The 24,426-nt window shown below is 42.6% G+C and overlaps 1 protein-coding gene across 5 annotated transcripts in view; it reads right to left on the bottom strand.

Moving 5' to 3' along the window:
- LOC132380392 (uncharacterized) overlaps nt 1-24,426 on the bottom strand; it is a 38,234-nt gene that overhangs the window by 9,838 nt on the left and 3,970 nt on the right. For 4 of the 5 annotated variants that reach the window (XM_059949141.1, XM_059949144.1, XM_059949143.1 and 1 more), the window contains exons 1-6: nt 20,966-21,092; nt 15,336-15,486; nt 12,133-12,230; nt 8,388-8,467; nt 6,022-6,226; nt 2,234-2,525 (exon numbers count right to left, since the gene is read on the bottom strand). In XM_059949141.1, coding sequence (XP_059805124.1) covers nt 2,234-2,525; nt 6,022-6,226; nt 8,388-8,467; nt 12,133-12,230; nt 15,336-15,486; nt 20,966-20,970 — 831 coding nt within the window. In that variant the 5' untranslated portion in view covers nt 20,971-21,092. Of the gene's footprint in view, nt 1-2,233; nt 2,526-6,021; nt 6,227-8,387; nt 8,468-12,132; nt 12,231-15,335; nt 15,487-20,965; nt 21,093-24,426 lie in introns of those variants that run through there. The other variant, XM_059949142.1, reaches the window with a different exon arrangement.

Genomic DNA, 24,426 nt, shown 5'->3' with positions numbered 1-24,426 from the left:
GAGTTGCGGACTATCAGCAAGTTTAATACTGCTTATGAAAAATTAATTTTGATTTTTAATGGCTGTACAACAAAATATTTTGAAATACAAGAGGAGAACTTTGAGGAGACTTGGTATGTCAACGAAGACACTCACAAATTTCTACAGATGTACTGCGGAGAGCAATCTCACTGGCTGCATCACCGTCTGGTATGCAAGGGCCACTGCACAGCATCAGGAAAAGCAGTGGAGAGTTGTAAACTCAGTCAGCTCTATCATGGGCACTGGCCTCCCCAGCATTCTGGACATCTTCAAAAGATGATGCCTCAAAAAGGCAGCAACCATCAAAAGGGACTTCCATCACCCAGCCTGAAGACCCCTCTTCTCATTACTACCATCAGGGGGGGTGATACAGCAGCCTGAAAACCCCTCTTCTCATTACTACCATCAGGGAGGAGGGTCAGGAGCCTGAAGACCCCTCTTCTCATTACTACCATCAGGGAGGAGGTACAGGAGCCTGAAGACCCCTCTTCTCATTACTACCATCAGGGGGGTGATACAGGAGCCTGAAGACCCCTCTTCTCATTTCTACCATCAGGGAGGAGGTACAGGAGCCTGAAGACCCCTCTTCTCAATACTATCATCAGGGAGGAGGTACAGGAGCCTGAAGACCCCTCTTCTCATTACTGCCATCAGGGAGGAGGTACAGGAGCCTGAAGACCCCTCTTCTCATTACTACCATCAGGGAGGGGGTACAGGAGCCTGAAGAGACACACTCAACAATTCAGGAACAGCTTCTTCCCCTCTGCCATCTGATTTCTGCACCTATGACCGCTAACTCATTGTTTATCTTTTGCACCATTAATTAATTGATTGATTGATTGATTCTAACATCATATTTTGTTATATCTTGTACTGTACAGGAGCCTGAAGCCACACACTCAATGATTCAGGAATAGCCTCTTCTCGTCTGTCATCTGATTTCTGAATGGACATTGAACCCATGAACACACCTTCACTAACTTTTTTTGCTCTTTTGCATGACTTAATTTATTTTCTATACTATTTCTCGTTGTAATTCACCGTTTTGGTCATTATGTATTGCAATGTGCTGCAGCCGCATTATAACAAATTTCTCATCTTATGCCAGTGATATTAAATCTGATTTGGATTTGGATTCACCTTGCGACAATGAGGTGAGTAGTTGGCAGTCTGGTACAGTGCAGATTGGGTATTCTCTCTGCACATGAACAATCCACAGTCATGGTGGCCTGGTCATCTGCAGACAGGAACTCCGTTTTCTCATGGCTGCCTTCCAAAGGGTTTCAGCTGCGGATCTCTGCCGAACATTTAATCGATTTACTGGGTGTACGTCAACCTGCCCTGTTTACCTATACTTGCTCAGCTTTTTTTCTCTCTGCACAGTGGCCTTTCGTTAAACCTTAAACCTCACTTCCTCACGTTGTTCCTCCTGTAAGCCGCGTACCTTCCCTACGCAAACATGGATGATGGGAAAGTGGAGGGCTATGTAGGAGGAGAGGGTTAGATTGATCTTAGAGCAGGTCAAAAGGTCAGCACAGCATCATGGGCTGAAGGGCCTGGACTGTGCTGGACTGTTCTATGTTCTCTGTCGCCCAACCTGCCACAAAAGTTGGGAAGCACAGTGAAACCTTACAAAGTGGTGCAGGTTAAGATTACAACAGTGAGGTGAAGAACTAATATTCCAAAACAAGACAGATTTCAACACCTCTATCACCTTGTTTCTTCAGGAGTTCTTTTTTGCCCAAAGATTATCATCAGATTTGACCTTCAACTCTTTAGGATTTAGAACTACATTGACTGTAAATTTTCCCAGAGTGTTATCAAGTGAAAGCTGTATGCAGTTGGTGACAGGTCTGAACATGGGGAAGATTCCCGTCCCATCCCGTCCTGTCCTGTCCTGTCTTGTCCTGTGCTGGGCTGTCATCAGCTGTAACAGATGGATGAAAATCTGCAGGACTATGGGCTGCTCATTATCCAGTCACTTCTACTGGAGCGTGATGTCTATTGACACTGAACAAGAGTCAGACTGAGATTGGTTAGGACAAAGCTTTTAAGTGACCTGTCCTTGTTCGTTTTCCTCAATTCACATGTCCAGAAAGCTGCCACGTGTGGAAATCTCTCCTGTTCCATGAAACCAAACAGACACAATGGAAGGTGTAAACAATTTCATATTTGTATTACATTTAAAAACAAATAGAATTGGTTAACAGACCATCTCTGGGATAACCGGGATGCTTGCTTCAAACCCGTGACTCTGGAGTCTCTTTGGCAGGTCTTCTGAATCTGCGGCTGTCAGCGTGATTCCCAAAGCATCCTTTAAGGTCAGAATAATCTTGCCCTTGTAGTAGGCGGAAATGCTATTATTCCCCTGAAGATACTGGTCGATCACCCAGTCGATCATCTCACAGTCATCCTCCCACTCATAGGGAAGGAGGAGGGAGCTCTGCCTGATCCACACACCTCCACTCAGGGGCTCAGGAAGCACACTATTCCATGAAAAGATGCTGTCAAAAGGAACGGAGAAGCAGTCAATAAACTGGCTTCAAGTACAAGTAGCTGTCATTGGAAAAAAATCTCAGTTTAGTGCTAGAACAATCCACACGAGAATCTTGAAACAACATTAGCTAACAATTTAACCACCAGCAGGAGGGTGACTCAAGCATGTTGTTTATTGTCATCATTATGTGCTGTGTTGTATGACATCATTGTTGTGTGTGTGTCTATGACATCATTATTATGTACTGTGTTATATGACATCATCATTCTGTGCCTTGTCAGATGACGTGGGTGATCATGATCATTCCGTAACTGTGATTGTTCTTGGCAAATGTTTCCACAGAAGTGATTTGCCATTGCTGGCTTCTGGGCAGTGTCTTTACAAGACGGGTGACCCCAGCCATTATCAATACTCTTCAGAGATTGTCTGCCTGGTGCCAGTGGTCACATACACCAGGACTTGTGATGTGCACCAGCTGCTCATACAACCATCCACCATGGCTTCATGTGACCCTGATCGGGGTGGCTAAGCAGGTGCTACACCTTGCCCAAGGATGACCTGCAGGCCAGCAGAGGGAAGGAGCATCTTACTCCTCCTTTGGTAGAGACGTATCTCCACCCCACCACCCACCATGACCATAGATTTCCTCAAGTTGCCACTCAAGTTGATAGGTTGGTTAGAGTCGCCTTTCATTAGTGAGGGGATTGAGTTCAAGAGCCATGAGGTAATGTTGCAGCTCTATAAAGCCCTGATTAGACCGCACTTGGAGTATCGTGTTGCCTCATTGTAAGAAGGATGTGGAAACCTTAAAGAGGATGATTTACCGGGATGCTGTCTGGATTAGAGAACATGTCTTTTGAGGATACGTTGAGTGAGGCTTTTCTCTTTGGAGCAGAGGAAGATGAGGGGCGACTTGATAGAGGTGTACAAGATGAAGTGGACAGTCAGAGACATTTTCCCAGGGTGGAAATGGCTAATACGAGGGCGTATAATGTTAAGGTGATTCGAGGAAAGTATAGGGGGAAGATGTCAGAGATAGGTTTTTCACACAGCGAAAGGTGGGTACATGGAACACCCAGCTGGGGTGGTGGTAATGACAGGTACATTAGGGAAATTTGAGAGACTCTCAGATAGGCAAATGGATGAAAGAAAAATGGAGGACTATGTGGGATTAGTTTGATCTTAGAGTAGGTTAAAGGGTCAGCACGACACTGTGGGCCGAGGGGCCTGGACTGTTCTATGTTCTGTACACCTCTGTGCCCTTGATCTACTGATCTACGGGCCAATTCCTGGAGGCCCGTGGTGTTAGTACATTAACCTTTCAGCAGATTGTGAGTATTTACCGTGGACTGTTGTGAACACGCCCTGCACCACTAGCATGACAGGAAGGAAAGCAGCCACTGTTTGCCACGAGTCTGTGTAGTTAACACCAGATAATCGGATTCAGAATTGCTCTTCATATCACTGATATATGACGAGGAATTTGTTGTTTTGCAGCAGCAGTACAGTGCAATACATCAAAAAAACTATTAATTACTATCAGAAAATATATAAAAATTAAATTGTATAAAAAGGGGAAACAGAGAGCAAAATTAGTGATGTAGTGTTCATGGGTTCAGTGAAGATCAGATAAAGGATTCAACAAGTTCAGTTTAGAATAGCTCATTATGCAGATCTGTTCATTTAGATAAAATAATGAAAATCAAATGGGCGGAATTTTAGAAGATACCCTGGCAAAGTCTGAAAAATATTTTGTACTGATGAATTAATTCAATATTCAAAGTTCAAATTAAATATTCTTGCAGCCACTCACAATAGAACAGAGAACTACAAAAGATTCAATGAAAAACTTCGCACAAGGACTGACAACCAAGTTGCAAAAGAAGGCAAACCCAAAAAATATAATTAATAATTAACACTGAGAACATGAGTTGTGTCTGTAGGTTGTGGAAACAGTTCAGAGTTGAGATTTCTACGTGGAGTTCCTTGGTAGCATAGTGTGGCAGCACAGTTGCATAGTGATTAGCACAGAGCTCTACAGTCCCGGATACGCGGGTTCAATTCCTGCCCCTGCCTGTAAGGAGTTTGTACGTTCTCCCCGTGACCACATGGGTTTCCTCCAGATGCTCCAATTTCCTCCCACAGTCCAACAACCTACAAGGTCAATTGGTCCTTGTTAATTGGTCACGTGATTAGGCCAGGATTAAGTCGGGAAATTGCTGGTGTGCGAAACAAGGGGCTGGAAGGGCATTCCTGCACTGTATCTCAATAAATCAATCAATCAATAAAAATACTTTGGCAAATATGGTGGTAATTTGCCACAAACTCTCATTCTGATACTGGTGGTTTGACACATACTATTAGAAAATGACATTTTGAAAATCTTTTTTTGCTAGAGTAATGAAAGTCTTGGAGAGGAGGAGCAGAGAGAATGGGAACGGGGGTGTGGAGGACGATGCAGTGAGTCCACGGCCGTGGTCTGGAGGTCGGAGGTCCAGAGGCAGTCTAAGGCCTGTCTGAGTGTGTGTGGGTGGGAGCAGGATGGGAAAGCAGATTGTTGCTTGTTGTATTTTGGCTGTCTGTTGTTCTGCTGAGCATTGTGGGCCCGCTATGTTGGCGCTGTAATGTGTGGCAACGCTTGTGGTCTGCCCAGCACATCCTTAGACCGTGTTGGCTGTTAACATAAACAACACATTTCACCAAATGTTTTGATGGATTCATGATTAATATTAAATATCTTTAAAATCTAAAACTCAATCTAACTTTTGAGTTATCAGCTCAGTGGCAAGGTGGGAACGCCAGGGGCTGCGGAGAAAAACAACAAAGGCGATTTTGAAACGATACCTTGGTGCAGGACCTACAGTTGTTAATGAAAGGACAGCTACAAACTTGGTTCATCAGGCCGTGGGTGACAGGGCATTTTGCAGGGACCATATCCATCACTGGGCTCCAGGTGAAGAGTTTTGTTGCAAACTGTTCATTCTCCTCCTTATATGCTGCCTAATCTGCTGAGTTCCTCCAGCAGTTTGTGTGTGTTGCTCTGTTAACACCCGCTTTTTTTGCCTGTTCTAAAGCTGCACCATGAGTCACAAGATTCAAGACTGTTTAATGCCATTTCCAGTACACAAGTGTAAAGGAGAATAAAAACCTGTCACTCCAGATTCAGACAAAAAATACATAAAACCATAAGGAACACAATAATAATAATAAAAACACAATAAATATAAATACATAAGACAGCTAGCAGCAACCACTACATATTATTGCACCAATCAATCCCAGCAACTGGAAGGCTGCCTGGGGAGAGGAAACAGAGAACTCGTCTGCCATTGGAGCAGAGTTAATGATGTAATTGAAACTTTATAGTGACATCATCACTCTGCTGCAACATATCGCCATGGAGATGATGCCGTACAATAGGAAACTGGTTTGCAATTGAGAAGCAAATATTGTATTTTAGGAAAGTGTAGGTTAATTCTTCCATAAGATTAATAGTAACTGACCTCTTCTCCTGCAGGTTCTTTGAGGAAACATCACTTATCCTAGACTCAAAGTAATGCTCGTATGATCTCTCTTTGCTGGCTCGATTACTTCCACTGCTTTTTTCTCCACAGCATTCACCATTTTGTTTTGTCTTTCGACTTCCACATCTGTAACACCTGACCTGGTGTAGTTTACATTGCCCGTTGTCTATCTGAAGATCACTATCTGTGAAAAGATGTAAAAGGTTGGTGTCACGTCACCTGCAAACTCCCTACAATACATCTACATGAAACACTGTCATAGGAAAGCAGTATCCATCATCAGAGATCCCCACCACCCAGGCCATGCTCTCTTCTTGCTTCTGCTATCAGGTAGAAGGTACAGGAGCCTCAGGACTTACACCACCAGGTACAGGAACAGTTACTACCCCTCAACCATCAGGCTCTTGAATGAAAGAGGGCAACTATCCCCACTTGCCGATCCATTGAGATGTTCTTACAACTAATGATCTCACTTTAAGGACTCTTTATCTCATGTTCTCGCTATTTATTGCTATTTGCATTTGCACCATTTGTTGCCTTCTGTACCCTGGTTGATCTTTCACCGGACCTGTTTTAGTTACTATTCTATAGATTTGCTGAGTATGCCCACAGGAAAATGAATCTCAGGCTTGAATATGGTGACATATGTGTACTTTAATATTAAAATTTACTTTGAATTACTTTGATTAAACAATCTGTGTAGATGGCCTGCAAAACAAAGTTTTGAAAAATGCACCTTAATGAATAAACTAATTTAATAACTTATTTATCGATTTATTAGAAAGAAAACTGGAAATTACTGAAAAAAGTGGTTTTGGAAGTGATGTAATTTTTTAAGCAATTTAGTCCCTCTGGACTAAGTTCCTGTGTAGTAAGTCTAGAGGAAGAAGAAGAAAACAGATTATTATCTGAATGGTGGCCGATTAGGAAAAGGGGAGATGCAACGAGACCTGGGTGTCATTGTAAACCAGTCATTGAAGGTGGGCATGCAGGTACAGCAGGCGGTGAAAAAGGCAAATGGTATGTTGGCATTCATAGCAAGAGGATTCGAGTACAGGAGCAGGGAGGTTCCACTGCAGTTGTACAAGGCCTTGGTGAGACCGCACCTAGAGTATTGTGTGCAGTTGTGGTCCCCTAATCTGAGGAAAGACATTCTTGCCATAGAGGGAGTACAAAGAAGGTTCACCAGATTGATTCCTGGGATGGAAGGACTTTCATATGAAGAAAGACTGGATTGACTAGGCTTATACTCGCTGGAATTTAGAAGATTGAGGGGGGATCTTATTGAAATGTATAAAATTCTAAAGGGATTGGACAGGCTAGATGCAGGAAGATTGTTTCCGATGTTGGGGGGAGTCCAGAACGAGGGGTCACAGTTTAAGGATAAAGGGGAAGCCTTTTAGGACCGAGATGAGGAGAAACTTCTTCACACAGAGAGTGGTGAATCTGTGGAATTTTCTGCCACAGGAAACAGTTGAGGCCGGTTCATTGGCTATATTTAAGAGGAAGTTAGATATGGCCCTTGTGGCTAAAGGGATCAGGGGGTATGGAAAGAAAGCAGGTACAGGGTTCTGAGTTGGATGATCAGCCATGATCATACTGAATGGCGGTGCAGGCTTGAAGGGCCGAATGGCCTACTCCTGCACCTATTTTCTATGTTTCTATGTGTCCAGACTCAACGTGGAGCCCAGCTCCAGGGGAAGAGTTAGGTCTACACCAGGAGACACCTCAGGATATGGGCTACAACAAACACAATATCTGCAGAGACGTGGAGTGATGCGGACTCCCTCATTGGCTCGGTTCGACACAGTAATTCCCGCAACCTCACTGATATAGAAACACAATGGGGAGTATCCTAACTGGCTGTGTCACAGCCTGGAATGGAAACACCAATACCCAGGAACTGAAAAGGGTACAGGAAGTGGTGGATACAGCCGTGGACCTCTCCGTGAAACCACCACACATAGTTTATAACCTCTGTATGACCCATCACCATCACAATTTGGAACAGAGATGAGGAGGAGTTCCTTTAGCCAAAGGGCAGTGAATCTGTGGATTCATCGCCATTGTCAACTGTGGAGGTCAAGTCATTGGGTATACTCAAAGCAGAGGTTGATGGGCCGCATGGCCTAATTCTGCTTCTGTGTCTTAAGGTTTTATAATTCACAATGTTGTGCATGAGCAACCAATCATAATCCACAATCTGAGCTATGATCATAGACTAGTCATAGTCTATGATAACCTTATCCATGGCCCATCATCAAAACCTTGTCCAAGAGTTCAACTATCAAAGTCCCTGGTCTTACCCAAGGGCTCACCGGCCATAACCCTGGTCTCGTACTTACCATCATCATAATCTGTGGTCTTCTTGGAATGCTTCCTTCCACTGTTCGAACTACATCGTTTTTCTGTAAGTCGCCCCTCCCTGTGTACAGAGTCACTTGCACTAATACTCAGCAAATCAATCCATATTCATTAAGTAATACACAGACATGCAAATATTGGTTATTGGGCATTAGTATTGCCATATATATATATTTGGGAATGGCGAGGGTGGAGCACCGTGGGAGGGGTGTGGGATAGGTGGCAGAGAAGGCGTGTCAGTGAGGGGGGGTGGTGTGGGTGCAGACACACGCAGCTCTGAGATACCAGGCAAAGTCATTTGATTTCAAACATTTGGTTTATTATCATTACAGAATATCTCTCTGATGCTTCCCGCTCCCTCCCCTCTCCCTTCCCCTTTTCCTAACCATGATTCCCCTCTCCCTGCCCCCTTCCCACTCTCAGTCCACAATGGAGACCCATATCAGAATCAGGTCTATCATCACTCAAACATGTCGTGAAATTTGTTTTTTTTTGGGGCCTCAGTACAGTGCAATACATAAAATTACTCCAGTACTGAGCAAAAGTCTTAGACATCCTAGTTATATATATGTGCCTAAATTTATCTGTAGAGCATCCCTGGGAAGGTGGGCATGAAGTTTGCTGCCTGTGCTGGTCCTTGATGAAAAGAGCAAGAACCAAGCAGCTCACATGATGGGTCAAAGCACAAAGAGCCTCTCGCTGGAAATGTAGTGAACGTTATGAAGATAGTTGGAGGGGCAGGTAGTGTTGAGGAAACAGAGAGGCTACAGGAGGACTTAGACAGATCAGGAGAATGGGCAAAGAAGTGGCAAATGGAATACAACGTCAGGAAGTGTACAGTCAGGCACTTTGGTAGAAGAAATGAAAATGTATACTATTATCTAAGTGGAGAGAAAATTCGAAAATCTGATGTGTAAAGGGACATGGGAGTCCTTATGCAAGATTCCCTTTTCCTAAAGGTTAATTAGTAGGTCAAGTCTGACTTGGATTGTGACCTAGATAAGCAGATGTCCACGTTCATCATGGTCACAACTCTGTCTCTCTCCTTGACAGTTGCCTCAATAAGAAAATGAAGCAATTGGTTTGTAACATCGCTGTCGTACTGGTTGGAGGTGGATTCCAGATTACCACGGTTCTGAGCTCACATATCCATCACCTGAATCCACCCCTCCCTCAGCTCAGTGACCAGTGAAACCCTTCTCCACTTTAAACTTATTACCTCTAGACTTGACCATATCCTCACTCACCTGATGTCCCTTCTCAGTTTTCTGTCCATAACCTGAGGTGTTCCACAACTCCGGTGTCCCTCTTCAACCTCCTGTCCATGAACCGAGGTATTGCATAACTCTGACCTCTCTCCCAGCACCCTGGATCTCTCCTAGGCCTCCTTTCCATAACCTGAGGTGTTACACAACTCTGGCATCCTCCTCAACTTCCTATCGATAACATGAGGTGTTCCACAACTCTGGCATCCTCCTCAACTTCCTATCGATAACATGAGGTGTTCCACAACTCTGGTGTCCCTCCTGAGTCTCCTGCCCATAAACTGGTGTTGCACAACACTGGCCTCCTTCCCAGCATCCCTGGCTCTCTCCTCTGCCTTCTGTCCATAACCTGAGCTGTTGCATATCTCTACCATCCCTCCTGACATCTCTGGCTCTTGTCCATAACCGGAGGTATTGTTCAAACTGACTCCAATTCACCTATCCTGAGAAAAGCTCAGATTGTCACCAATTGTCTTCTTTGTTAATGTACAGTTTTTCTGTAAATTCTACTGCATGTCTTTATTTTTCCAGTAAATGCCTGCAAGAAAATGAATCTCAGGGTTGTACTGCATATGGTATACTTATGTACTTAGATAATAAATTTTCTTTGAACTTTGAACCCTGTGCCCACAAACTTACTCCAGCTCCGAGTTACACAACATGATTTTAATTTTCTTAAACACAATAGATTCTTCAGATGTTGGAAATCCAAAGCAATACCCACAAAATGCTGGAGGAACTCAGCAGGTCAGGCAGCATCAATGGAGGGGAATAAACAGTTGATGATTCAGGCATGAGCCTTCATTGGGTCTTTAAATTTCTTGTCCTATTTTTATAGAAACCTTTCACTTTCCTCGCTCCTCCACATCTCAGGCTTCCAGCCCCAACCTTTCAGCATATCCACAGTTCTGGCCTCTGCTTCATGCCTGAGTGTGTTTGCTCTCCCACTGGTATTCATGTCTTCAGTAGCTGAGACTCCCAAAACCTCTCTACCACTCTGCTACTTCACATTGCTTCTTAGTTCTTCAAACAAGCCTTTGATCATCTGCCCGAGTATCTCTCAACATGACCTGGCATCACTCTCCGTGTTTGATAACACTCATGTCGCAGGAAATATGTGTTTCATTCCTGTAACACTCCTCTAAGTGTCTCAGGAAACATGCATTTCATTCCTGTATGAAGACGGATTGGTGCTAAAGAAACATTCCTTTACCTAACTCAATTCCCAAAAATTACACTGGACAACAAAGATTTTGCCTTCCTGAATACTTTTGGGTGTGTCTTATGGATTTTGAGCTGCTGATCATGAAAATCACCATGAAATTTCCCTATCATACACTATTTTAAAATCGCCTATATTTGTTATATTAATTCATAATTCAAGTTAGAATAACTGACGCCAAAATTTATTGGTCCAGAAATCAAACAGGTCATCTATGACAGGCAATTCAAAAACTTCTAGTGGGACAGGAGAAAATCACATGGAAGGCATTCAAGGATGTTGTTGACAATTTTCTTGCCAACTACAGAGCACCAAACTACATGCAGCTGGTTGAAAACGTGCTTCAAGCATACAAAACCATGAAGTGCAACATGTCACTAAAGATTAATTTTCTTCTTCCCTGAAAATCCTGGTGCTGTCAGTGATGAGCACGGTGAAAGGTTTCACCGGGACATTGAAGTCACGGAGAAATAGTATCAGGGCAACTGGAACCCATCAATGCTGGCTGATTATTGTTGGACACTTAAGCAAGAAGCCTCAGGTGCTGAGTACAAACGAGAATCATCAACAACGTATTTTAGCTTAGTTGAGCTATTGTAAAGCATCAGCACTGTTATGCATTGTATTCAATAAAGTTAATTTCTTGTTTCTCCAAATTCCTATGTGATACAAGTAGTCTGAAATTATATTTGTGTTCAGCTTCGAGCAGTCTATCATAAACAAAACAAAAATATTCTGAGGAAGCAACACTTTTGAAAAAAATTGTTGTCCAGTGTTTTGCATCCCTTCATATTTCCTTATGACAACCTTAAGGTGACTTCACTCACAGTGGTGTAGTGGTTAGCACAATGCTTTACAGTACAGGCCACCCAGGTTCAATTTATGCTGCTGTCTGTAAGGAGTTTGCATGCTCTCCCCGTGACCGTTTGGGTTTACTCCAGGTGCCCTGGTTTCCTCCCACAGTCCAAAGACATACTAATTGGTCGGTTAATTGGTCTTTGTAAATTGGCCCATGATTAGGCAAGGGTTAAATCAGGGGATGCTGGGCAGCACAGTTCAAAGGGCCTGTTCCACACTGCATCTCAACAAAATTAAAGTAAAATTAAAAATTCAAAAGTAGAAAATGATAATTTCAGAAATTTCTGTGAATATTTGTTGCCACCTGTAGTAATTAATGATATTTGCCAGATTAGGCCGATATAACTCTTTTTTGATAAAAATCCCGACGCACTGAGATACCTGCAGGATTTAATTGTGGGAGTTTGTTCCCAGCTTGCTTGATAATTTTTCTTTAAATGCTGATAGGTTCCTTTGCACCCATTGCATTCCATGCATTTCTGTGCAAAAAGAAGATGGGTAGCAATGGTTAGAACTGGCTGAAATCACCCAGCATCCAAACAATATATTTTTTATTAAACAAAATATACTTTATTCAAAAATAAATTTAGGTACAATAAACCATTCAATGACTCTCAGTCCTTTACAAATGTTTCCATTACAGTCTTTACATTCCCACACTTTTGCCACCCAGGTGGCGCTCTGTTATTCCATATTTACATGCAGTGGTTTCAGGGTATAGTCCCTGCCACCCATCCCTCAACTCCCACGGGAGAAGGACCCAAGACTGTGGTCCTTCCCCACCGGGCCTTTGCGGTGGCTGCACCGAGTTAGAGTGCGTCTCTCAGCACGTACTCCTGCAGACGAGAATGTGCCAGTCGGCAGCATTCCCTCACGGACATCTCCACGTGCTGGTAGACCATCAGGTTCCCAGCCAACCAAAGAGTGTCCTTGACCTAGTTGATGATCTGCCAGCAGCACCAGATGTTGGTCTCGGGGAGCATCCAAACAATATTGTTCAGGATGGAAGTGGGATGGTCAGTCGATGAAGTGTGTTCCTGAGAAAGAAGGATTCAGGATGTAATAGTTAGCACAATGCTTTACAGTGCCAGTGATCAGGGTTCAATTCCTGCCTCTGTCTGTAAGGAGTTTGCACGTTCCTCCATGACCATGTGGATTTCCTCTTGGTGCTCTAGTTTCCTCCCACATCAATGTTCATCAGGTTGGAGGCTACCCAGATGGAATATAAGGTGCTTCTCCTTTTTTGCATATTTTTAGAGTGATGTACTCACAGGGGATGGACTGATTTACACTGCAATTTAAAATGCTGTCTTTTATGATAAACTGATTGTCACCTGCATTGTCACCCATTAACATTCTTATCTACTTAAAAATACACAGTAAAGATTGTTCTCTAAAATAAAGTTACAGTTCAAAATGCTGTCTTATTCTACAGAATGTTTTCAATTCACAAAATGCTGGAGGAACCCAGCAAGTTGGCTGTCGTCTCTGATGGGGTGGGGGGGTAGCAGCCAAAATTTCAGACCCATACACTTCATCAGGACTGGCTGAGTTCCACCAGCATTTTGTGTTTGTTGCTCAAGATTTCAGGCATCTTCAGAATCTTGAGTTTAAAATTTTCAAATATTCAAAGATTCAAGGTACATTTATTATCAAAGAATATATAAATTATACAACCTTGTCTGCTTACAGGTGATTTGAAAACAAATTTGAATATAAAATTGTGTCAAAATAAGCACAATGTACTTGGAATCACTAATTGTGTGTGTGAAATTATTGGCCAGTGAACCTGACATCAGTAATGGGAAAGTTATTGGGAAGCATCCTAAGACACTGGATATACGAGTATTTGGATAGATAGCAACTGGTTAGGGATAGTCTGTATGGCTTTGTGCGTGGTAGGTCATATCTAACCAATCTTGCAGAGTTTTTTGAAGAAGTTACTAGGAAAGTGGATGAAGGCAAGGCAGTGAATGTTGTCTACTTGGACTTTAGCAAGGCATTTGACAAGGTCCTGCATGGGAAGCTGGTCAAGAAGTCACTTGGCATTCAAGATGAGGTAGTAATTTGGATTAGACATTGGATTTGTGGGAGAAGCCAGGGAGAGGTAGTAGATGGTCGCCTCTCTGACTGGAGGCCTGGGAATAGCAGATTGCCGCAGGGATTGAAGTTGTTGTTTATCATCTATATTGATTATCTGTATGACAATATAGTTAACCGGATCAGCTAATTTGCGGATGACACCAAGTTTGGGGGTGTAGTGGACAGCGAGAAAGACTATCAGAGCTTGCAGAGGGATCTGGACCAGCTGGGAAACAAAGGGCTGAAAAATAGCAGATGGAATTTAATGTAGACAAGTACGAGGTGTTGTCCTTCAGTAGGACCAGCCAGGGTGGTTCTCACACAGTGAACAGTCGGGTACTGAGGAGTGCAGTAGAACAAAGGGATCTGGGAATTCATGTCCATAATCCATCGAAAGAGGTGTCACAGGTAGATAAGGTTATAAAGAAAGCTTTTGGCCTTTATAAATTAAAGTATTGAATACAGAAGATGGAATGTTATGTTAAAGTTGTATAAGATGTTGGTGAGGCCTAATTTGGAGTATTGTGTGCAGTTTTGGTCACCTACCGACACGAAAGATGTAAATAAGGTTGAACATGTACAGAGAAAGTTTACCAGGATTTTGCCTGAACTGGAGCACCGAAGAGCAACACCGCACACCGAAACTTCATCTGCTATATTTCCACCTGGTCCAGGTCCCGCTGCAAGCTCCGATAGTTATCCTCACTGTCCACTACACCCCAATCTTGGTGTCATCTGCAAATTTGCTGATCTTATTAACTACATTGTCATACAGATAATTGAACAGGTTAGGACTTTATTCCTTGGAGAATAGAAGATTGAAGGGAGATTTGATAGAGGTATACAAAATTAGGAGGGGTATAAATAGGGTAAATGCAAACAGGATTTTTTCCACTGAGGCTGGGTGGGATGACAGGTAGTGGTGATGAGTTAAGGATGAAAGGTGAAAAGTTTAAGGAGAACATGAGGGGATCGTGTGAGTGTGGAATAAGCTGCCAGTGCAAGAGCTCGATTTCAACGTTTAAAGGAAGTTTGGAGAGGTACATGGATTGTAGATATATGGAGGGCTATGGTTCTGGAGCATGTCGATGGGACTAGGCAGTTTAAATGGTTTGGAACAGACTAGATGGGCAGAAGGTCCTGTTTCTGTGCTGTACTTTACTATGACTTGATAATTAACTCACCTCAGATTCACATAATTCTGAAGGAGACCCATAAAATTTTGAGACATTACTGTTGAATCTAATGATGGCTGTATAGATGCTATGACCCACATCTCTGGTGAAAATCTAGAACTATTCTGAATAAGAAATGGAAATAAAATTACCAAGGGACTGATAAATCATGAAACCAAAGCTACAAACATTTGTAGATGGTGAATTATTTACACCTTCCAAAGCCACACCAGCAATTTTGTCCATTAAACGAGGTTTGGACTGAGATGCAGCAATATTGCAATGTTGTAAGGCCCCACTCTGTTAAGCTGCTTTAGTGTCACTTGCCTCACGTGTGTACTTTCTATTCTGCTCTGCAGGTTTCCTCACTTTTGTACGAACGGCAGGTGTTTCACAATCTTTGGGAAGGGCTTCATTCTCTCTGTTCGATTCCACGGGCTCGGGGCACACAGAAACCTCAAACATGCTCTCCAAGAATCTGTAGAGAGGAAATACACACTCAGTGGATGCTTTATCGGGTACACCTGCACACCTGCTCATTAATGCAAATTAATCAGCCAATCACGTGGCAGCAACTCAATGCACAAAAGCATGCAGACACGGTCAAGAGGTTCAGTTACTGTTCAGACCAAACATCAGATTGGGGAAGAAATACAATCTAAGTGACCTTGTGGAATGATTGTTGGTGGCAGACGGGGTGGTTTGAGTATCTCAGAAGCTGCTGAACTCCTGGGATTTTCATGCACAACAGCCTACAGAGTTTACAGAGAAAGGTGCAAAGACAAATAAACTTCCAGTGAGCGGCAGTTCTGTGGGTGAAAACACCTTGTTAAAGAGAGAGGTCAGAGGAGAATGGCCAGACTGGTTCAAGCTGACAGGAAGGCGACAGTAACTCAAATAACCACGCATAACAAAGAGCATCTCTGAATGCACAACATGTCGTACCTTGAAATGGATGGGCTACAGTAGCAGAAGTCCACAAACATACACTCAATGTGCTGAGGCTGTAAACACACCCCCATATTCACATTAGAAATACTCCCTTTGAATACATGGTAATTTGAAAAAGTGCATTCACAGATTTGTATGTTTATCAATTGACCAGTATTCTTTATATAATTTAGTATCTTTTTCATATGATGTGGCATCAAAGATAAGTCTGCATCATTCACGCTTTATCTAACAAGATAGATTTGATTTTATTTCTCAGTAATGAACTGGGATATCAAATCGGTACATCAATAGTTCTTCTACACAGATGCCATCAGCCATCAGGCACACACAGATGATGGTCTATTAATGTCTCCAAGGGCATCTATCACTAGAGAAGTGAGATAGAGGATGAAGCAAGCATATAATTAAACCTTTCCATAAATTCAACAGTAATCATTGAGGTAATAATATGTTGGTGGTAAGAGAGAATCTGTCAATATTCCTGCTGCTGAGAATTACCTAGTGGTCAGCACTGTGACTGTGACAGTTCACGAGAGGAGTACGTGAAGTGTGGCTACCAGTAATTTAGAAAGCCGCTGATACTCACTGATTGTAACTGATGAGACAGCAGTACATACTCTGTCCATACATACTCTGGATGTACTAGGTAGAGGGGTACAGACTCTCAGGTTTGGCAGGTGAAAATTAATTATTAAAACTGCATCAGCAACATAATATGATACAACTTACAGGATGATGCAACTATGATTTGCACCTATTCCCAGGGGAAAAGGAGGTGACTTATTTATTTATTGAGATAGAGCACAGAACAGGCCCTTCTGAGCATTCGAGTTGCATCGTGCAGTAACCCCCAATTTAACCCTAACCTAATCATGGGACAATTTACAATCACCAATTAACCTACCAACTGGTACATCTTGGGACTGTGGGAGGAACACCTTGAGGTCACGGGGAGAATGTAAAAACTCCTTGCCAACAGCAGCAGGAATTGAACCCGGGTCATTGGTATCATAAAGCATTGAGCCAACCGCGATGCTACAATGCCACCCCAGAAAGTCTGATAGTTTTATACTGATGAATACCAACTGTCACCACCTGTTAGGCAGAAGAAATTATGTATCAGCTGGCTCTCCAGTTCAACCAGATTCATTATTGCCAGGCAATTAATCTGATCCGTCAACTCTGGCCGATACTGATCTGGAGTGTTCGGCACCTCAGTATTGATTCTGAGATGAGCTTCCAGCCTAATTTGTCCACCACAATGACCACCAACCTCCACCTTATCCAACTCTACCCCTTTCTGCACTTTATCCTGGGAAAAAGCATCCCCCTGCAGCCTCCCATCCAGGGCTTTGTCTCCTCTAAACTCTACAATTCTCCTGCATGCCACTCAGCTCAAAAGCTGAAATATAAGCCTATCATGCTGTGAAGCATCTGATGAAAGATAGTTAACAAGGCATGACACAACTGTTAAGTCTCCAGGTCACTGCCATAAGAAATGAACTCTCTTCCTCCATAGACCCTGTCTGGCTTTCTCCGGAAATTCTACTCAATGTACCTATGTTGGTAGATTTCAGGACTTGTTCTGCCACATTCAAAAGCTTTGGCACACATTCCTAGGTATTCCTGTTCCAACGCCCACTACCTGTAACTTCCAGCCAAAATTAATGATTTCACACTTGGCTGGTTCAAATTTCATCTGAAGGTTTTTACAAGTTGTTCAATAAGGTTTCTATGAATTGCCTTCTGATGTTCTACTACAGACCAAGGCATGAGTCAATATAGGCTGCTATGGTTGAACCTGCCTGTTGCCCAGCTACTTTGGGATGAGTTGACAGCCCTGATGGGTGTGTCTCAGAACTGCCTGCTGTACCATGTTGAAATGTGTCACTTTTCAGACAGTACACCCCCTTGGCTGGGGGCAAGCAAGCAGCCCAGTTTGAAACTGAAGCCCAAGGGTCAAGAACTCAAGTTGGCAAGTCTTGAATAAGTTCAGATGATTTTTGATAGGACCAATCAGAGTAGGTATTACACAGTAACAGTAGGACACTAAGGAGTATGGTAGAACAAAGGGATCTGGAAATACAGGTCCTTAATTCATTGAAATTGGCATTACAGGTAGATAGGGTCGTAAAGAAGGTTTTTGGCACATTGGCCTTCATAGAGCAAAGTATTGAGTAAAGGTGTTGGGATGTTATGCTGAAGTTATACGAGATGTTAGTGAGGCTTAATTTGAAGTATTCTGTACAGCTTTGGTCACCTACCTTTAGGAAAGATGTAAATAAGGTTAAAAAAAAGCATGGAAAAAATTTACAAGGATGTTACTGGGTCTGGAGAACCTGAGTTACAGGGAAAGATGGAATAGGTTAGGACTCTACTTCTTAGCACATAGAAGACTGAAAGGAGATTTGATAGAGGTATACAAAATTATAAGGGGAATAGATAGGATAAATTTTCACTGAGGTTGGGTAACTAGAGTTCATGGGTTAAGGGTAAAAGGTGAAATTCTTAAGGAGAACATGAGGGGAAACCTCTTCACTCAGAGGGTGGTGAGAGTGTGGAACGAGCAGCCAGTGCAAGTGGTGCATGTGATTTTGACTTCAATGTTTAAGAAAAGTTTGGTACGGGAATTGGGGGGTATGGAGGGCTATGGTCTGGGTGCAGTTCGATGGGAGAAGGCATTTTAAATGGTTCTAAGGTGTAGTTTCCTATGATTCATTGACTCTAAATTGAAGCCCCTGGGTTGGGTTGACCAGAGGTCCAAGGCCTGATCTCAGGCCAGAGGCTGGAGGTTACAAGCCCAATCTGATGTCTGCAGATCTGAGAGTCCAGAGCCAAGGACTGGTCCTGGAAGCCTCCTAACCTGGGGTTGGAGGCCTGTATGCTGGAGACAGCCTATCCTGGGGATGGAGACTGCCTGCCCTGGGGTTAGAGGCCTGTCTGCCTGGAGGCTGCCTGCCCTGTCTGTGTGTTTGTGAGTGGGGAGGGTGGGAATGGGGCTGGTTTTACTGCTGCTTTCTCAATTCTTAACCAGAAACACTGGGATGAAGATTTGTTCATGCTGGTAAAGGAGCAAGCAGTTTACAATATACTGGAAAGATTTTCAAACCATAGCTTTGAACTTACTGGCCTCCTTTTGCTCACAAACTGGTTACTACCATTGTGTGCAGAGTGTTGTAAAAAAACAACAGGAGATATGTTGCAATCTTGGGCCACAACCACGATATCTTGCAACCTTGTGCATTGGAGTTTTGCTTGTGTTGTTCTGCCAAGCATTGTGGGAATGCTAGGTTGGTGCCAGAATGTGTGGTGACACTTCAGGTTGCCCCAGGCACATCGTTGGGTGTGTTGGTTGTTAATACAAATGATTCATTCCACTGTGTGTTTGATGTTCACAAGGTGAATAAAATCGGAATCGGAATCCAGCCTCCTGCCTTTAGCCGCTGGCCAGAGAGCAGCAAGGGTTGCAATGCCAGGCTGAATAGCCTACAAGAGAGATGCTACAAATGCTGCGGAACCCTTCAACAGCTACCTTGATGAAAGTCCAATAATACTTTGCATTATAAACAAAACTCAGTAGCTGTAAGTTGGAAATATTCACAGTTAACATATAAAGGATTTCATTTTTCATGATACAGATGGTACAAAAACAATTCGATGTGTCTGCACTCATGACAATACTATGGAAAAAAGCACAACAATGTCTCTTTCACCTCAGATGGTTGAAGAAGTTTGGTATGAGCCTCCAAATCCTAAGGACTTTCTATAGGGACACAATTGAGAGCATCCTGACTGGCTACATCACTGCCTGGTGTGGGAATTATACCTCCCTCAATTGCAGGACTCTGCAGAGAGTGGTGTGGACAGCCCAGCGCATCTGTAGATGTGAACTTCCCGCTATTCAGGACATTTACAATGACAGCTGTGTAAAAAGGGCCTGAAGATCACTGGGGACCCAAGTCACCCCAACCACAAACTGTTCCAGCTGTTACCATCTGGGAAACGGTACCACAGCATTAAAGACAGGATCAACAGGCTCCGGGACAGCTTCTTCCACCAGGCCATCGGACTGATTAATTCATACTGACACTATTGTATTTCTAAGCTGTATTGATTGTTCTGTTGTAGATCTTACTGTACATACTATTTATTACAAATTACTATAATTTGCACATTGCACATTCAGACGGAGACGTAACGTAAAGATTTTTACTCCTCGTGTATGTGAAGGATGTAAGAAATAAAATCAATTCAATTCACAGCTTCCAGTTACTTTCAGAGCATAAGACATAGGATTAGGCCACTCAGCCTATCAAGTCTGTTCTGCCATTCCATCATGATGGATTCCATTATTATCCCTCTCAACCCCATTCTCCTGCCTTCGCACCATAACCATTGGTGCCCTGATTAGTCAAGAACCTATCAAACTCTGCTTTAAATATATCTGCTAGCCAGGACCTCTTCAAGGTGCAGTTCATCAGAAAGGAGGCATCCATCATTAAGAACCTCCATCACCCAGGACATACCTTGCTCTCATTGCTACCATCAGGGAGGAGGTACAAGAGCCTGAAGACACACACTCAACATTTCAGGAACAGCTTCTTCCCCTCTGCCATCCTATTTGACATTGAATCCATGAATACCACCTCACTACTTTTTAAATGTCTATTTTTGCACTATTTATTTAACTAATATACTGTATATATACACTTACTGTATTCTTTCTGTTATCATGTACGGCCTTGTACTGCTGCCACAATGTTAACTAATTTCACAACATATGTTGGTAATGTTAACTCTGATTTTGATTATCTGGCCAAAGAAATTTCTCCTCATCTCTGTAGAAGGGATGTCCTTTTCTTCTGAGACTGTGCCCTCTGGTCCTAGACTCCCCCACTAGAGAAAACATCCTCTCAAAGTCCACTCTACCTAGACTTTCAAAACTTCTAAACTGCAGCAAGTACAGGCCCAGAGCCATCAAAAGCTCACTTTGTGTCACTCACACCATATCCTTCTTCTTGATTCCCTCTCCCACTTGTCCTCAATGCTTTGATACTCGATATCGTAACATTCCCAGAGGCAGCGAGTTTCACTTTTCAAACACCCCTGAGTAAAAAAAAGCTTCTGACTTTTAACTTTCTTTAGTGATTAAACTTACCTGGCGCAAAAGGTAAAATACCTAAATGATGAAGTAAAGGAATGACTAACTTCTAGAGCAGAAGTGAAAACTGACAGTAAATGTTCTGATATCTGTTGAGCATTAAAGATTCTGAATTGACCAGTACAATTGATTTCCAGTGATCACCTTAGTAACGGAGATTCTTAACTAGATTTCTGTGATGTCACTGAGCAGCGAGCACTTTGACCTTTCATCGTTATTATTTACTGAGAGCTGACTTATTGATCCACAAAATCTATAACAATACATTTAAATTTGTTCTCCAATGCATTTTTGTGGCCCGTTTTCCATTTGCTCTGTCTCTTTGCTGTAATGAAAGAATTTGCACTTACATATCACTTTCCATTTACAGGAGTAAATAAAAGTCATGATTCAAAGTGAGATTCTGAGATGGCTCAGCTGGTAAAGATTTTTGACAGGTGAGGCACTTGCAGTTTTGACTAACTTAGCTGCTCCTAGTTAAGGCATCAGTGGCCTGTGATATTTGGTTAAGGAGGTAACTGGGAACTATCTGTTGACTTCTTTGGAGAGGATGAACATGTTCTGTTGAATAGATCTTGACATCTTGGCAGCTGGATTTCAGTTACAATCACGAATTCTACAGGTTAGGTACACCGGGGAAATTAACACACAGATCTAGGCTAAGGTGTAACCCAATTCTCTCAAAGACGATGAAGGATCCCATGTCTACTGTGGAAAAAAGCCAAAGGATTCTCCCCAATGTCACACAACAAAAACTGGCAAACACTCAATGTATTAAAAAAGAGAGCAAATCATGCAAATAGTAAAAAAGTAAACCAACAGCACACAGAACGTGAACCTTAGGCTCCCCGAAAGTGAGTTCACAGACACAGACCCAGTTCAGTGCTGTGATAAGTGCAGCCAGTCCAGGAGCCCAGTGGCTGCTGACCATAGCCACAAGGCCAGTTTAGCGCCGAGGCGAGTATCGATGGCTGCAGGCCACAGATTCTCATATAACAAGCCTTTCAATTCCAGAATCATTTTCACAAACCTCCTTTGCACCCTCTCCAATGTCAGCATATCCTTCCTTAGATCAGGGGCCCAAAACTACTCACAATACTCCAGGTGAGGCCTCACCAGTACTTTACAAAGCCTCAATATTACATCCTCACTTTTATACACTAATCCTCTTGATTGCCAAAATCGCATTTGCCTTCCTCACCACTGACTCAACCTGCAAATGAACCTTTGGGGGGGGGGGATCCTGCACAAGGACTCCCAAGTCCATTTGCACCTCAGATATTTGAATTTTCTCTCCATTTATAAAATAGTGTGTGCTTTTACTTCTACCAACAGACAAGAGGTGCTGAAGCCTGAAGTCCCACACCACCAGATTCAGGAGCAGCTACTTCCCTTCAACCATTCAGTTCTTGAGCCAGCGAGGAAATCTCTAATCGCTACCATTTAACAACACTGGTCACTTTCCACTAAAATTGACAATTTTTGTTATAATTGTTCTTTCTGATAAAGATTGTGTACAGTTTGTGTTTACGTATTTTCTTGTGGACACTCCATATCTGATACGACGTGCCTGTGATGCTGCTACGACAACGTTTTTCATTGCATTTGTGAACGCATGTACTTGTGTAGATGTCAATAAACTCCACTTGACTTGAATATAGATATCAGATGTTGTTGGGAATGAACTCATTTGATTGCTTTCCCCATGCCCATCTGATACTCAAATTTTGTTTCTAGAGGAGCACTGGTGACCTGATTAAAGCACAGCAGGACAATCCTGGAATCGGCAATTCCTTTGAAGGGAAGATAAAGGCCCAGGACCCCTGTTCCAAAATAACAAGTCAATAACATCAACATTTCCAGCAAGGTATCAAACTCATCAGGAGGAAAGGAAAGGAAAAGAAAATTGTAAAACATTCTAACGGGTTGGTAAGGATATGGAGGGCTATGGTCCCGATGGAGGGCAATTTAAATGGTTTGACACAAACCAGATAGCCAAAGATAGCCTGCTTCTCTGCTGTACTTTTCTAGGACTCTATGGTTGCATCAACGTCTGGAGTGGAGGGGTCACTCAACATTTCAGGAACAGCTTCTACCCCACAGCCATTAGATTTCAGAACGGCAAAGAACCCGCGTACACTACCTCACTATTATTCCCCGTTTTGTGCACAACTTTATTTTTATACATATATATTTCCTACTGTAATTTAGAGTATTTTCTATTGTGAATTGCACTGTACCGCTGCCATAAAGCAACAAATTTTACGACATGCAGCAGAGATGTTAAATCTGATTCTGATGATATTTTTAAATCAAATGCGGGCACAAACCTGCACATTACATACAGTATATTTGCTGTCAACATAATCCAAATATCCTCCAGTTATGTCTAAGGGTATTGTGAATATATTCCAGGGATGTATGCCATGTTCCACATTCAGTCAGATTTATTGTTCAGAAGGTGTGAACAGATCATACTGCCATTGCCTTCTAATCCGTTTATAACCGTCAGATATAATGTGCTGCTGCAATACATTTTCTTCCTTCACAACACCGGCTCTTATTGGCAAAACTTGCCATGGCTGAATTTGCAATCCTCAATCCATCATGAGTAAAGCCCTCCCCACCATTGAGCCCAACTACATGAAATGTCATCGCAGGAAAGTAGCATGCATCATCAGGGATCCCATCGCCCAGGTCATGCTCCCTCCTTGCTACTAACATCAGGTAGAAGATACAGGAGCCTCAGGAATCAAACCACCGGGTTCAGAAACATTTATTAACCCTCAACCATCAGACTCTTGAACCAAAGGGGATAACTTCACTTGCCCCATCATTGAAATGTTCCCACAACCCATGGATGCACCTTGAAGGACTCTTCACCTCATATTTATTGCAAATTTACTTATTATTATTATTCCTGGGTCCTGACAAAGAGTCTCAGCCCAAAACATCGACAGTATTTTTTTCCATGGATGTTGCTACGTTCCTCCAGCATTTTGTATGTGTTGTTTTGATTATTATTGTTATTTTTGTACTTGCACAGCTTATTGTCTTCTGCACATGGGTTGAATACCCTAATTGATGTGGTCTTTCATTGATTCTGTTATGCTTATTATTCTATAGATTTATTGAGTATGCCCACAAGAATATAGATCCCAGGATTGAATATGGTGACATACATGTACTTTGATTGTAAATTTACTTTGAGCTTTCAAGAAGCATTCAGTAAATGAATAAGAGATTTAGATACAAGCCCAGAAGTGTTAATAATGAATTGAGCCACTTCCCTGTTTGTGCGTA

Source organism: Hypanus sabinus, chromosome 24 (assembly GCF_030144855.1).
Source record: "Hypanus sabinus isolate sHypSab1 chromosome 24, sHypSab1.hap1, whole genome shotgun sequence".
In the NCBI taxonomy this organism is placed as follows: domain Eukaryota; kingdom Metazoa; phylum Chordata; class Chondrichthyes; order Myliobatiformes; family Dasyatidae; genus Hypanus; species Hypanus sabinus.
This window is presented reverse-complemented; position numbering and strand designations above follow the sequence as displayed.